Here is a 14,967-nt window from a genome sequence, read left to right as displayed (position 1 = left end):
TAACAGAGTCCAGAAGACCTCAAAACCTAGCAGCAATAGATATGCATCACGACAAAGGGTTACTTAAACAAAAGTTGCTTTTAATTATCTTTGCACATGAAAACAGAATCAAACTTTAACTTATTACTATCAACTTACTTAACCTACTTAACCCCCCCCCCCCCCCTCTAATTCTAAGCACACATGTATGTAATGTGTAGAGAAGTGTAGAAAAGTTATTTGGTTCACAGTCCAATGTCACCGGTTGCAGGCAATTCTTGTACTGTGCTCAGAAGTTAGCATTAATAAAGTTCACCAGGCTTTGGTGCTTAACAGGCAAATGGTTACCACTCAGGAGGGTTCTTGTTGATTTTCAGAGAGAGATTCCTTTTGTTCCAGGACATCCGCACCTGATTCCTTTTTAATCTGTCTTGCTGATGACACTTTCCCCCTTCAGGGTTCTCCAGATGATCCTCTTTCATTCAGGTCACCACAGAGTTCCTTTCAGACAGCTAGTCTTCTCCTTTGACAAGGGAGTCTTCCAAAGTTTGGCAGCTTGTCCCTCTGGAACCAAAGTTTCTGTCTCTCCTCTCTCTCACTCTATCCCTCTGAGAGCAAAGCTGTTCTCCCTCTGCCTGCAAAGATCACATGCTCTTCCAAACAAGCTGCTGCCATATGTTGCTACTTTGTTGCCTTTTGCAAAATAGCACTTCACAAAAGTCCTGCAAAAATTCTATGTTTTAAAATGTTTGTATGCAACCTGCTCTAACAATCACCCAAACCACCTCCAAATACTCTGTCACACCTCTGCACCCTCTCGATAGCTTCCACACCCTTCCTATAATGAGGTGACCAGAAATAAACAATACTCTGTGTGGTTTCACCAGAGATTTGTAGAGTTGAAACATGACTTCTTTTCTCTTGAACCCAATCCCCCTATTAATAAAGCCCAGCATTCCATAGGCCTTCTTACCTATCCTATCTACCTGTGTGGCAACCTTACGGGATGTTTGGATTTGAATCGCAAGGTCCCTCTGTTGATCCACAATTAACTGACCATTAACCCTGTACTCAGCCTTCTGCTTTGTCTTCCAAAAATGCATCACCTCACACTTATCCGGATTGAATTCCATCTGCCACTTTTCCACCCAACTTTGCATCCTGTCTATATCCTCTTGTAACCTTCAACAATCTTCAGCTCCATTTACTACTCCTCCAAGCTTCATATCATCTGCAAACACAATCAGAATCTGAATTTATTATGATGAACAAGTCATGAAATTTGATGTTTTGTGGCAGCATCAAAGTGCAAATATTCATATTATAACCATCTGACAATATTTCTATGATTTAAAAAATCATGCATGAAATGTAAGGCAGTGTCTTTGGTTCAATGATCATTCAGGAATCTGATGGTAGCAGGAAAAAAGCTGTCTTTGTGCCATTGACTGCTTGTCTTAAGGCTCCTGTCCCTTTTTCCCCAATGGTAGCAGAATGAAGGCGGCATGGTCTGGGTGGTGGATCAGATGTTGTTTTCTTGGTTTTGACAAGATGCCACACATGAGTCTACTAAACAAGGTAGGTGCCCATGGTATTACAGGAAAGGTACCAGCATGGATAGAAGATTGACTGGCAGAAGGCAAAGAATGAGAATAAATGGGCCTTTTTCTTGTTGACTGCCTGTGACTAGTGGTGTTCTGCAGTAATTGATATTGGCTTGGCTACTTTTCATGCTATTGTTAACAATTTGGAAGAGGAAATTGATGGTTTTGTGACCAAAGTTTGTGGATAATATAAAAGGTAAATGGCAGGTAGTATTGAAGAAACAGGAAATCAGCAGAGAGACAGATAGGTTGGGGAAATGAGCGAAGTAGTTGCATATAAAATTCAGCAGAGGGAAACGTGTGGTCATGCACTTTATTAGATATAATAACGACACAGACTATTTTCTAAATGGGGAGAGAATTCAGAAAGCAGTCCAAAGGAACTTGGGAATCCTAGTGCAGGATTCCCTAAAGGACAATTTGTAAGTTCAGTCAGTAGCAAAGAAGGCAATTGCAATGTTAATATTTATTTTGAGAGGCCTAGAATATAAAAGCAAAGATGTAATCTTGAGGCTTTATAAGGTATTTGGAATATTCTGAGCAATTTTGGGAAGGATGTGCTGGCATAGACAGGGTCCAGAAGAGGTTTAAAAAATCTTCCCAGGGGTAACAAGGTTAGCACATGAGGACCATTTGATGAAGAAGGATGAGGCGGATATCTCATTGAAACCTATCAAATATTGAAAAGGCTGGATAGAATGGATGTTACAAAGATGTGTCTAGTAATGGGAGGGTCCTGGGTCAGAAGGCACAGCCTCAGAAGAAAAAGTTAGCAGTTTAGAACAGGGGATCATGGAATTCATTGTCACAGATGGCTGTGGAGGCAATGCCATTGGGAGTATTTATATCAGAGTTTGATAAGATCTTGATTAATAGGGATGTCAAAGGTTATAGGGAGAAGGCAGGAGAATGAGGATGAAAGGAAAAAATGTATCAGCTATGATATGAATGGCAGAACAGGCTCAATGGGCAGAATCATCCAATTTTGCTCCTTTGTGTTGTGGTCTTGTGACTCCCAATAGGTTTACAGGTTTAGCCAACTCTTTCTTCTATAACGTGCTGAGGAAATCTCCAAATGAGTTACAATATTTTGATCTTGACAGCAACCAACACTCTAACTATTAACAGTCAATAATGTTTTTAATACTAAATTAAATAATAATTAACTTTTTCAGATGGCTGTGATTGGTCTACACCTCAGTTCAACAACCAAGAGTTTCATGTCAAGGAGACTGCTTCTTGAGATTTGTTTGGGACTTAGTTGCCTGGCAAAAAAATTTCAACATACTGCTCAGAGATTTTTTTTGTCATCCTGAATGCCCTCAATGAGGAAAATGCAATTGTTCATTTCTGAAGAAATATCAAAATCAGCTTTCATTTCCATGATGTCACCTGGTCTCCTAAGTGTTTTCATTATTTTCTGTTTTTATATCTAATTCATTTAGTGCTTATGGATCTCTGCAATGTACAAGCATTGTCTGCAGAGGTTGTCAGCATAACGCCAAGCTTATGCATTGCTTGCAAAAAGCTCTGACAGGTCCTGAAATATCAATCAGAAACTAAATACACCTTCACATGTCATTTGTGACCTTTTCTTTATCAACTGTCAATTTCATTTAATACCTAATAATTTTTTCAGTATAATCTACACTTGTCAAGCTCATCATTCCGCAACAGCATAATAAAATTATGTATGGAAAAGCTTAACCGCCCAATGTTTCTTCAGAAAACACAATACCTCATCTGCAAGTATTGTTCCATGACTTGTTGACATTCTTCTTTATTCTTCCTCAGTGAACATTTGTGATAAAAGGGTGAAGGTTTGTTTGTGCCCTCTGTCAAGTCCTTAAAGAGTCCAAGCCAGCTGAGATGTTCGACACTCTGTGGATGTTGAACAGTTTTAACAAAAATGAAACAAAGCCCTCAATTTGAAGACAGCAGTGAGCATTCCTGCCTTTCATTACTCTCGCATTTGTTCAGACCTTCAGTGGCTTTTTGCATCAGAATTTGCAGAAATTGGGAACCAAGCATCTTCTCCAATAGATTTTGGATATGTGGAGACAGAGCAGGTGTCGCATTCTAATCAATCAGATTGAGAATTTGACCGAAAAGTTTGAGATAGAATGCTGTAAGTAATTCAAAGCCATTCCATAACAATTACATTTGTGGACTGCAAGAAGATTAAGAGAGGTTCCAATTGACAAAATCCTTATTTGATTGTTCAGTTCAATGTCTATTTAACTTCCTCCGCATCTGTGCAATCAATGGTTTTAGAACTTGTTCAATTTTTAGAGATGGATAAATAATTTGGCAACAAACATAGATGTCAGTATTTACAGGGCTGGAGGCAAATCTGAAATGAGCTGAAGAATCTGGAGATAGGTTAGCTCCTGCTGATTCTCATTTTCACTTTGTGAATCAGGTTCATATTTGACAGCCAGGCAAACAGCAGCTGCCAAGCAGACAAGAGGAGCTCATTAGCCATGAGCTGCTCAGAGTAGGCCCCTGATAAGGAAAAATCCAGTAAAGGAATAGTGGAGGAATATCGGGCAGTCTTGCAAGTATGAGTGAGAAAGAGACCTTTGAGCGGGATCCAGGAGAGAAGACAGTTGGAGATCAGGATCTGAACACACTAAAAACTTATGGATGGGCATGTTGGGAGCAGTACTGCATTTCTGGCTTCTAAGAAGACTGAAAGAACAATTTACCTGCAGCTTCCACATGTTCTAATACCAAGAACCCACAAATTAACAGAGTTTCTGGTGTGCTGTAGGAGCCTGATTTAAATATATTATTATCCAACCTCCACACTTGGTCCTGCCTTAATTCATTGACATTAGTTCCTGTGGATCACTTTGGGGTTGGTTTGAAGGATGTTTGCTGCATCACTCTATGACTCTGTGACAACTACATATCCCAGCAAAATCCTGTAACATTATCTGATATGATGAATATAACAGCAATGCTGAATGGTCTAATTTTTTTGTCAGGTTCCCATAGAGAAATCATGAAATAACTTGGTGCTTTATGCAAAGTTTTTTTGTTGCTTCACTAAAATATTATTCTGTTGTGATGTCATCAATACACCCTGCATTGATATAAATTATGTTACTTTTTTTCTCAAAAAATACTTTAACTACAAACCTTTTTAAATTCCACAGTTAGCTTTTTGATAAATACGGAAACTGATGATTAGGAAATGGGGAAGGCATTCTTGAAGAGGTTGAGGGAGTTTAAAAGAAACAAAACAAAACTGACTACTTTTTAAAAAAAACAATTTCCCTTTGAAAAAAAGGTTCAAGGGGAAAACTTATGATAACAATGTTGTGTCATACTTTCTAAATTAAATTTGACTAAATATTAACATCTTTTCCTGACATCTGTGGATTATTTAATTATGACATTTGTAACAACCATCTATGGACAGTGCAAAACAAAATACACAAATGCTCAATGTGTGGACTAATTTCTTACTTTCTTACTTTAGCATAAATAAAATTGAAACATCTTACCTCAAGTTTCTCCCGAAATGACTCCACGCGATTTCTCATCTCATAAACTATAGATGGCATCTCCACAGATTCGATCAGAATCTTCTTCTCTAGTCCCTGTAACCTGAGGGCAAGGATTTTATTTATAGTTTTATACTTTGTTGTGTGGATTATTTGTTGTGCTATTTCACTAAGATCATGTTTCAGGTTGGTCTGTCATCACAGACTCAGCAAATGAAAAAAAAACATTAGTTGAGCAGCTCATCTCCCTCAGTAATATTACACAGACTCAGCAAGATGTACACTGGCTTTTCAAATAAAGTTTTGTTTCCATTATGATGGTAAAGGCTTATGTGGCTAATTCTAAATTAAATATTTCATTTTATAATTTTTTTACACTTGATGGCAACTTTTCACTATTTTGTTGGACTGCATAGTGATACAGTCCCGAGACCCACTGCCTCACAGTGTCAGGGACTCAGGTTCAACCTTACTCTTAGATTCTGAGTGTGTGGAGTTTGCATGTTCCTCATGGGTTTCTTCCAATTGAACCAGTTTCCTCCCACATCATAAAGATGTGGGGCTCAGTAGTTTAACAGGCCATTGCAAATTGGGATTTAGTTAGTAGAATCTGGAGTTGATGAGATAGTGCAACAATTAAGAGTGGGATTAATGTAGAATTAGTGTAACTGGGTGATTGATGATTGGCACAGATTCGAAGGGCCAAAGGGCCTGTGTCCCTGTTGTATCTCTCTATGGTTCTATCAAAACTGTATATTTCAGGAAAACCCTGCAGCATACCTGTAGTATAATAGAAGAAAAATACAGGATTAAAAGAGAAGCCTGATCTACTGACCTTTTCTCCATCGCAGATAGATCAAATCCTAATGCTGATGCCAATTCAGAACCTACAAACAGAGAATAAGATTCATTACTGGCCTGTCTTCAATACTTAAATACTTTGGCATAAAAATCTCCACTGGAGTGGGAAGAGAACCCCTCCCAATCCCTTCCAATAACTATTGGATAAGCTTGGGGGATACCCAGCGATACAATTTTTTCCTTTCATCAAGCATTACTGCTAACATGACAACAACAGGGATAATAATATCTTATAGATTTTTTATCTTATAACGCTTGCATAACATCTATAAATAATTTGGATGAGATGATGATACGAAACCAGGATGAAGTGTGAGTTTTGAGAATGATACACAGATATTTCAAGGGGATACAGACAGGTTAATTGAATGGGCAAAAATGTGGCAGGTGGAGTATAATGTGGAAAATGTGAAATCATTTGCTTTGATAGAAAAAGAGTTTATCAGTATTTTTGTTTTAAATCTGCAGATACTGGAAATCTCAAATAAAAGGAGAAACTACTGGTAATACTCAGTAAGTCGAGTAGCAGAGTTAACATTTCATGTCTGTAAGGTAAAACATCATGAGATGGGAATGTGTAAGGAGTTACCCTGTGCAGGGCTGTAACAAGAAGGGGAGGTGTCCTTGTACTCCTGTTAGGTAAAACATCATGAGATGGGAATGTGTAAGGAGTTACCCTGTGCAGGGCTGTAACAAGATGTGAATGCATCCTTGTACTTACAAGATAAGAGAGACATTGATGGATTGAGAGGCAGGAAGCTAGCAGGGAAAGGATAGCAACAGTTTTAGTCATTGGACAAGTAATGATATGATGATGTTCTAAGCACGTATCCAAGGGTATAAAAAATCATCATTTTGCTGATAACGGCAGAATGCATTCTCCGACTAACATTGTTAGTCGCAAGTGTTACAATCCGGTAATAAAGAACAAAGAACCCTGATTTCGACTCAGTCTGGTGTTTGTCTCACTCATTCATGAACAAAGCAGACCTAACATGTCTTCAACTCTTCATCGAGGTTCTGTCAAATGAACTTGCAGAGTATTTCTAGCATATACTACTTTTATTTCAGAGAATATTTTAAACAATAGTACAATAGAAATTATATAAGGTCTGCTGAAACTGCATCTGGAACATTGAGTACAAATTTAGGCCCCTTATCTAAGAATATATTTTTAATAGAGGCAGTGCAATAAAAAAAATTAACAGAGTAATTCTTGGGATAGGTGACTGCCCTATAAAGAAGACATTAGCCAGACTAAGTTTATACTCTTTAAAGTTAAAAAGAATCTTAAATGATCTGATTGACACAGGGCTTAAAAGGATAGAGGTGGAGTGGTTGGGGTATCTAGAATCAGAGATAATATATAACAGTTTCTGAATAAGATTCAGAAGTGAGTACTACTCGTAAATGAGAAGAGATTTCAACACAAGAGGGGAGTGAACCTTTGGAAATTACAACTTACATTGACTGGGGATTGTCTGTATATTCATAACAATGGTTAATAGATTTTTTTGATATTGAAGGAATCAAAGGGAACTGGGCCAGTACAGGAAAGTAACAGATTTAAAAGATGAGCTATATTATTGAATAGCAGATGAAGCATCAAGGCTGAAAGACCTTCTTCTGCTTCTTTTCCCTATGTACACTGCCATTTCAAATTTGCCGTGGCATGGCTGTCTGAATGGCAATTCTTGTAATGTTTCCACACACCTGAAAGTGATATAATAGACCATGTTCAAGACAGATTAGTCCTTCCACCATGGCGTCCAATTACATTTTGAACAGTGCCGATGGTGGGCATGAATTATTCCAAATAATTCACCACTTTTTTTCAGCAACAACATTCTTCAGCAAACGTTGCATATTCCGTACGACTGAATCGTTCAACACTATTTCACTGTGTTGAATTGCTCCTCCTTTCCTTCATATGTCACGCAAAACAACTCTACACTCTTCTCGAGTATTCTGCTGAATGCTCTGTATTCCCTAAGCTGTTCCACTCAGGATGCTGTACTGTTTAGTATTGCCCTGGCCTGAACAGGTTTTAGTTGGATTACAATGGAATCTTCAATGCAGAGTGATGATATTTACCCAAGGAATCAGCCTTGCGGTCAGCAGCAACAACTTCCAGCTGGTACTGGGTTTGTCGAGTGTTGGATTCCAGCTTTGGGGAAATATTTACAATGCTGCCTTTTTTGTTATACAGTTTCAGGATGTCATGGGGACCAGCTTCAGCAGCAGCTCGGAAAATATCTGAAAGAAATTAAGTACGTGACATATTAATATAAAAATACTGCAAATGATGGAAATTGAGGTTAAAAACAGAAAATGCTGGAAATGCTCAGCGGGTTACGTTGCATCTGTGGGAAGAGAAACAGAGCTAACATTTTAGGTTGAAGACCCTTTGTCAGTACTGGGAAGAAGACAAAATAACTTTGGCTTCCCCTCGACCAGAGTGGACAGAGCCCTTGACCACATTGCTCTATTTTCCGCTTTCATCCCCGAATCTCCCATCATCCAACTACACTAGCGATCATTCACCCCAAATCAGCATTTCTTTGGTATATCAGAGGAAATCCATGCAGATGCAGAGAAAAAAAAACCAATCAATTCCAGAGGTCAGGATTGAATTTGGGTCAGTATTTTAGTGGCATGAAATCATTGTAAGCTGTTCAGATGGGGTCTACAGCTTAAGTATGAACTACACTTCTGCAATAGACTGTGAGCTGATATTTCAGTACACTAACACAGGAAGGCTGAGTGTCAGAGGCTCTTCTGGTTGACTTATTAAACCGAAAACCAGATTTGCCTATTCATAAGGAAGGATTCTGCACCACAAATGCTAAAGCTCTCATGGTATTCCTGCCATTATTCTTCTGTCTATTAATCCCAAAAAAGCCTAATATTATAGAAACATAACCTTATCTGTTTGTGCCAGGGGCAGTCAGACAACGGCGACGTGCTCTATTCCACTTTTTAAAAAAAAATTTTAAATTAACAGGCCTATCCAGCCCACAAGCCTGTGCCGCTTAATTACACCCAATTGACCTACAATCCTCAATACATTTTGAATGGTGGGAGGAAACTGGAGCACCTGAAGGAAACCCACACAGATACAGGGAGAATGCATAAACTCCTCACAGACAGCATGGGATTTGATTCCCGATCCCGGTCGCTGGTGCTGTAACATTGCACTAACTCGTTCACTAACTGTGCCACCCCTCTGAAATAAGTTTTCTTTCGATTAATGGCACCAGATTTGAGAAATGTATGGTTATGCATTTTTTTGTATAAAAAATGTACTTTACTTCTCATTTATCTAACTACTCCTTTATTTTCTTATCATGCAATTGCCTGGGATATGGCATGTATATTCTTCTTCATTTAATTCTAGAGCTAAAGGTGTAGCAATTTTGATACATAAAAATGCATCTTTTGAATTACAATCAATGGAGGAAAAGGCAGGATGTATTCTTAAATTGAATTGTAAAATTTTTAGTGAATTTTGGACTTTACTTAATATTTATGCTCCAAATGCAGATGAAGTATTTATTTCGGATGTATTTTTATGTTTGGGTCAGGCTAATGATAATATTTTAGTTGGTGGTGATTTTAATTGTGTTTTGGAACCTTTATTAGATAAATCTCCAAAGAGAATTAAAAAATCCAAGGTGGCAATTCAGGTCCAAGCATTGATGAAAGATCTTAATTTAGTAGATATTTGGAGACGTCTTAATTCAACAGAGAAAGATTTTTCCTTTTATTCATCTAGACATGAATCGTTTTCAAGGATCGACTTCTTCTTAGTATTGTCACATTTACAAGGGAAAATACAACAAGCGGAATATAAAAGTAGGGTGATTTCAGATCATTCTCTGTTATATTTTACATACGAGACTTCTGAGAAAATTCAAATAGCTTATCGTTGGAGATTTAATACAATGTTGTAAAAAAATATGGATTTTATTGATTTTTTGAAAAAACAAATTAATTTTTTTTTGAAAGAAAATTCTAATTCTGTTCAAAGTAAGTTTGTATTATGGGATGCTATGAAAGCCTATTTGAGAGGATAAATAATTAGTTATACTTCTAAAATAAAAAAGAATCGATTAAATCAGAGTCTTGAATTAGAGAAACAGATCAATGAGTTAGAAAAGGAATTTCAGAAAGATGCTACAGAAGATCAGAAAATAGAATTATCTAGGCTGAAATTGAAATATAATACTTTGTAATCTTAACAATTTGATTGTGTGATTAATAGGACTAAATAATGGTATTACAAATGGGGAGAGAAAGCACATAAGGTATTGGCATGGCAATTAAAGAAAGAACAGATATCGAGGACTATTAATGCTGTTAGATGGAATTCTCTTATTACTTATAAACCTTGTGAGATTAATGATGAGTTTTATTCATTTTATAAAAAGTTATATACATCTGAAGGAAAACAGGAAACTGGATCGATTGATCTTTTTTTAAATCACAGTTGAATTTACCAATATTAGAGGATGGAGATATACAGGAGTTAGAAGAACCATTTACTGATTTGGAAATTAAAATAGCTATGCTGGAAATGCCAAATGGTAAATCGCCTGGTGATGATGGATTTTCGGTTGAATTTTATAAAAATTTTTAAGATAATTTATCTACAGTGTTTGGGGACGTATTATGTCAAGTTGGAGAACATTATGAATTACCTAAGTGTTGTTCTAGTGCTTTAATTACAGTAATTCCTAAAAAAGATAGAGATCCTTTGAAAGTATCTTCATATAGACCAATTTCATTGTTAAATGTAGATTATAAAATAATAGCTAAAATATTAGCGAATAGATTGGCTAAAGTTTTACCAAAGTAGATTCATATTGATCAAACAGGTTTTATAAAGAATAGATAAGCTTCAGATAACATTTTGCACGTGATTAATTTGATTAATAGATTTCAACAATCTTTAGATCATCCAATGGTGATATCCTTACATGCAGAAAAAGCATTTGATAGAGTTGAATGGAATTTTTTGTTCAAAGTTTTAGAGAAATTTAAGTTTGGTCCTTCTTTTATTGGTTGGATTAGGGCTCTATATAGTAAACCTGTAGCTCGAGTATTGACAAATGGCTTGATTTCGGAATCTTTTAAGTTAACTCGATCAACTCGTCAAGGTTGTCCTTTATCACCAGCCTTGTTTGCGTTAGTGATTGAACCTTTAGCACAGTTGATAAGACAAAATACACAGATACAAGGTATGAAAGTTTTAGATGAGGAATATAAAATTAATTTATTTGCTGATGATGTATTGGTGTATTTAACAAATCCAGCTCAGTCACTTTTGCATTTGAAGAAATATTTAATACAATATGGATGTCTTTCTGGATATAAAGTTAATTGGGGAAAAAAGTGACATATTACCAGTAAGTGAAGGAGATTATTCAGTTTATAAGAATTATTAATTTGAAGTGGACTGATCGAATTAAATATCTGGGTATAATTTTGAATGTTAATTATCAATATTTATATAAATTAAATTATGCTCCATTAATGGAAAAAAAACTGATTTGATTAAATGGAAAGATTTACCCATTAATTTAATGGGAAGGATAAATACAATTAAGATGAATATCTTTCCGCGTATACAATATTTGTTTCAACCTATTCCGTATTTATTTGATAAAATTTTTTTCGAGATTTAAATAAAATGGTTAAGGAGTTTTTATGGAGGGGTAAATTTTAGAGAGTAGCTTTGAATAAATTCGCTTGGAAATATGAGTTAGGGGGACTTTGTTTATCACATTTTCAAAATTATTATGAGGCAGCCCAACTTAAATTTATTAGTTCATTGATGGATTTGGTACGGCCTTCTAGTTGGGCTAAAATTGAGATCGCAAGTATTTCTGAATTTGAAACACAACAATATAAACAAAAATGGATGTAACAAATTTAAATTCCACCTAATGTGCCTATACTAAAACATTTAATGAAGTTATGGATAAAGCAAAATAAAATGATAGGCTCTAGGGGTAAATTATTGGCTTTGACTGTTGTATAATAGACAACTTATTTCTTTTTCAATACGTAATCAAAGTTTATTGCAGTGGAGATTTAAAGGTGTGAAAAATTTGGGAGATTGTTTTAAAGAGGGTAAGTTTTTGTCTTTTAATCAGATGAGGGAAGATTTTGGTATTGATAAGAATTCTTTATTATCAAATTCGATCTTTGGTAAAATGTATGTTTGGTAGAGATATGATTTTACCTAAACTTACTAAATTTGAGACTTTTTTTATGAAGGTACCAGAGAAGGGTTATATTTAATTTATGTATCAAATATTTCAGGATGGTATGGATAAAAAGAGTTGGGATAGATCTAAAATTAGATGGGAAGCGGATATTGGTTTTATTTTTTCTGAAGATGATTGGTTAGGATATCTGTTATGTTAGTGTAACTAGATTGATAAATGCACATTATGCAATGATTAATTACAATTTTTTTTTACATCAATTATATTTGACACCTGAAAAATTTAAAAATATGGTTTTAATGAATCAGATTTGTGTTTTAGATGTGGTGATACGGTTGGAACTTTTTTTCATGCTGTTTGGTTATGTATACATATACAATCTATTTGGAAGAAAATTCAATCATTTTTAGAATATCTGCACAAGATTAAAATAGTTTTAGATCCAACAGTATTTTTATTGGGTAGTTTGCAACCTCTAAATATTATATTAATAAATGGCATAATGAGATGAAATATTGTTTAATAATTTTAAAAATTATGTATGTTTCACATGATAATTATAATTTTTTTATTAATAACTGGCTGTTATACTCAGAATATTTACATTTTAATTTATATTGATTAGATTTTAATATGCATAAACTTTTTTTTAAATATTCTTTCTTTTTTCTTTTTTATGGCTCTCCTTAAGAGAGTTGGCTTAAGGGGGGGCTTTTTTCTTTTTATATATACAAAAATGTTCATGTTTAATTGCTGTATATGTCATATATTATTTGTTTTTTGAATGAATAAATAAAGTTTAAAAAAAAAGTAATTGCCTGGGATACAAATTACTACCATGTGAGAGAACTTAACCAACAGGCTGACACAGAAGGTGGTGGAATGATACAATTACTATGTTTAAGAAGCATGAAGACAGAATCTTAAATAGGAAAAAAACAGATAGTCTTAATATAGAAAAATATGAATAATATAGATGAACTAAAGGGTCAGCATGCATGTGGTGGGCTGAAGGGGCTATTTCTCAATGGCCATCACTGTTATTTTGAGGTAGCCTGTAAATGTAAGGACCTATGTAAAAACAGATATTTTATTACTTTTGAGCATAAGCTGCTCCACCCTCCACCACTATTGATGGTCCTTCTATGATAAGATGCCATTATGTGGTGCACAATGACATTATGTGATGACATCCTATCATTACTTTATCAATTTATAGCTATCACCACTTAGTCTGCATCAAGATTTAAGTTACACATTGGGTCTAATCAACCATTTTAATCCACTTCGTGGAAAAAAAACCACAGTTGCTGAAAACAAGAAACAATGCTGAGACCTGAATAATCAAAGATGTTTCTCTTTTCATAGATGTTGTCTAACATGCTGAGTTTCCCAGCATTTCCTGTTTCTTTTTCCCTCTTGTTCATCTGTTTTTGAGATTAAAAAGTCTATGCTTCCATAACTGTCTTTTGAACATATAAAGTAGATCCCAGAACCATCTTGGTCTCACCAACAGGATTATGATGCTCGACGTCTGTTCCCTTGACTGGAACAGGAATATTTTCACAAATTTCAGACTTACTGAAATGCACTGGTCTTTGATTACTGAAGAATGTTTAACTTGTTAAATGAAGAGTGAAATTTCCTCAGACAAACAGAACTTGAGTTCCTACATTTTTAAATGATTTTCAAGCACCAAAGCCTGGTGAACTTTATAACTGTTAAATTCTGTGCACAGTATAAGAATTGCCTGCAACCTGTGAACTTGTAGGAATGAGAAGTGAGATTGGACTGTGAATCAAATAACTTTTCTGAACTTACACACACATTACATTACATACATGTGCACTTAGAATTAGAAGGGGGTTAAGTTAGGTTAGTTAGATCAATAGTGATAAAATAAATTGTGATTCTGTTTTCATGTTTAAAGATAATTAAAAGCGACTTTCGTTTAAGTAATCATTTGTCTTGGTGATTATCTATTGCTGCTGGGTTTTGGGGTCCTCTGGACTTGTAACAATACAGTATATGAATACTTGTCCTGCATATGTATGTTACATCTGGCTATGTATTTGTGGGTTTTTCCACCAAGGACCATAGAAAGCTGTTTCGCTGAATTGTACTTGTGCAATCAGAAGACAATAAACTTGACTGACTTTTTGTGTCTGTCAGAAGTGACCATTTCTATGATTTTTGGCTCAGTTTTTCTCTCTCCTTTAGAAATTCATTTTAATTTAAGATAGAGATATAGTACAGTAGCAGGTCCAGGCGGCCTTTGAGCCACATCACCCAAAGATATCCATGTGAACAATTAACCTACTAACCCCATACATCTTTGGAACGCAAGAGGAAATCAGAGCCCCCAATGGACACACTGGTCAGGGAGAGAAGGTAAAAACTCTTCCTGGCAACCCAAACTGCAGATCCAAACTACAGATACAAACAGGAAGCTTTCAGCACCCAAGGGCTTTTGGGACCCCTTCCTGCCCTCAGCACCTTCTCGAATCCTGGTTTCAATATCTGGTTCCCATGAGCCAGTCGTCATCAGCCCACAGTCTGCTGAGCCCCTCATTGGGCTGTTGCAGCGGTCACCATCCTGTAGGGTTGTATCCTCTGCTTCTCCTTCTCGAAGGGATGGAAGGGTATTCTCCCTATTTCTGATGCCCAGTACTAGTCCACTGCTCTTCTGGAGTCTGCAACCACACCCCCCCCCCCACCTCCAAGGCCACTGCCATCATAGGCACTCCCATCTTGAGCATAGACCCCGCAGTTACAGAA

General features: G+C 36.0%; 1 protein-coding gene across 1 annotated transcript in view; it reads right to left on the bottom strand.

Moving 5' to 3' along the window:
• The window catches only part of LOC138761931 (high affinity cGMP-specific 3',5'-cyclic phosphodiesterase 9A), a 145,031-nt gene that overhangs the window by 76,878 nt on the left and 53,186 nt on the right, over positions 1-14,967 (bottom strand). Inside the window, exons 3-6 of the mRNA XM_069934916.1 lie at positions 8,051-8,212; positions 5,931-5,982; positions 5,096-5,198; positions 3,322-3,464 (exon numbers count right to left, since the gene is read on the bottom strand). Coding sequence (XP_069791017.1) covers positions 3,322-3,464; positions 5,096-5,198; positions 5,931-5,982; positions 8,051-8,212 — 460 coding nt within the window. The remainder of the gene's footprint in view (positions 1-3,321; positions 3,465-5,095; positions 5,199-5,930; positions 5,983-8,050; positions 8,213-14,967) is intronic.

Source organism: Narcine bancroftii, chromosome 4 (genome assembly GCF_036971445.1).
Source record: "Narcine bancroftii isolate sNarBan1 chromosome 4, sNarBan1.hap1, whole genome shotgun sequence".
Taxonomy (NCBI): domain Eukaryota; kingdom Metazoa; phylum Chordata; class Chondrichthyes; order Torpediniformes; family Narcinidae; genus Narcine; species Narcine bancroftii.
This window is presented reverse-complemented; position numbering and strand designations above follow the sequence as displayed.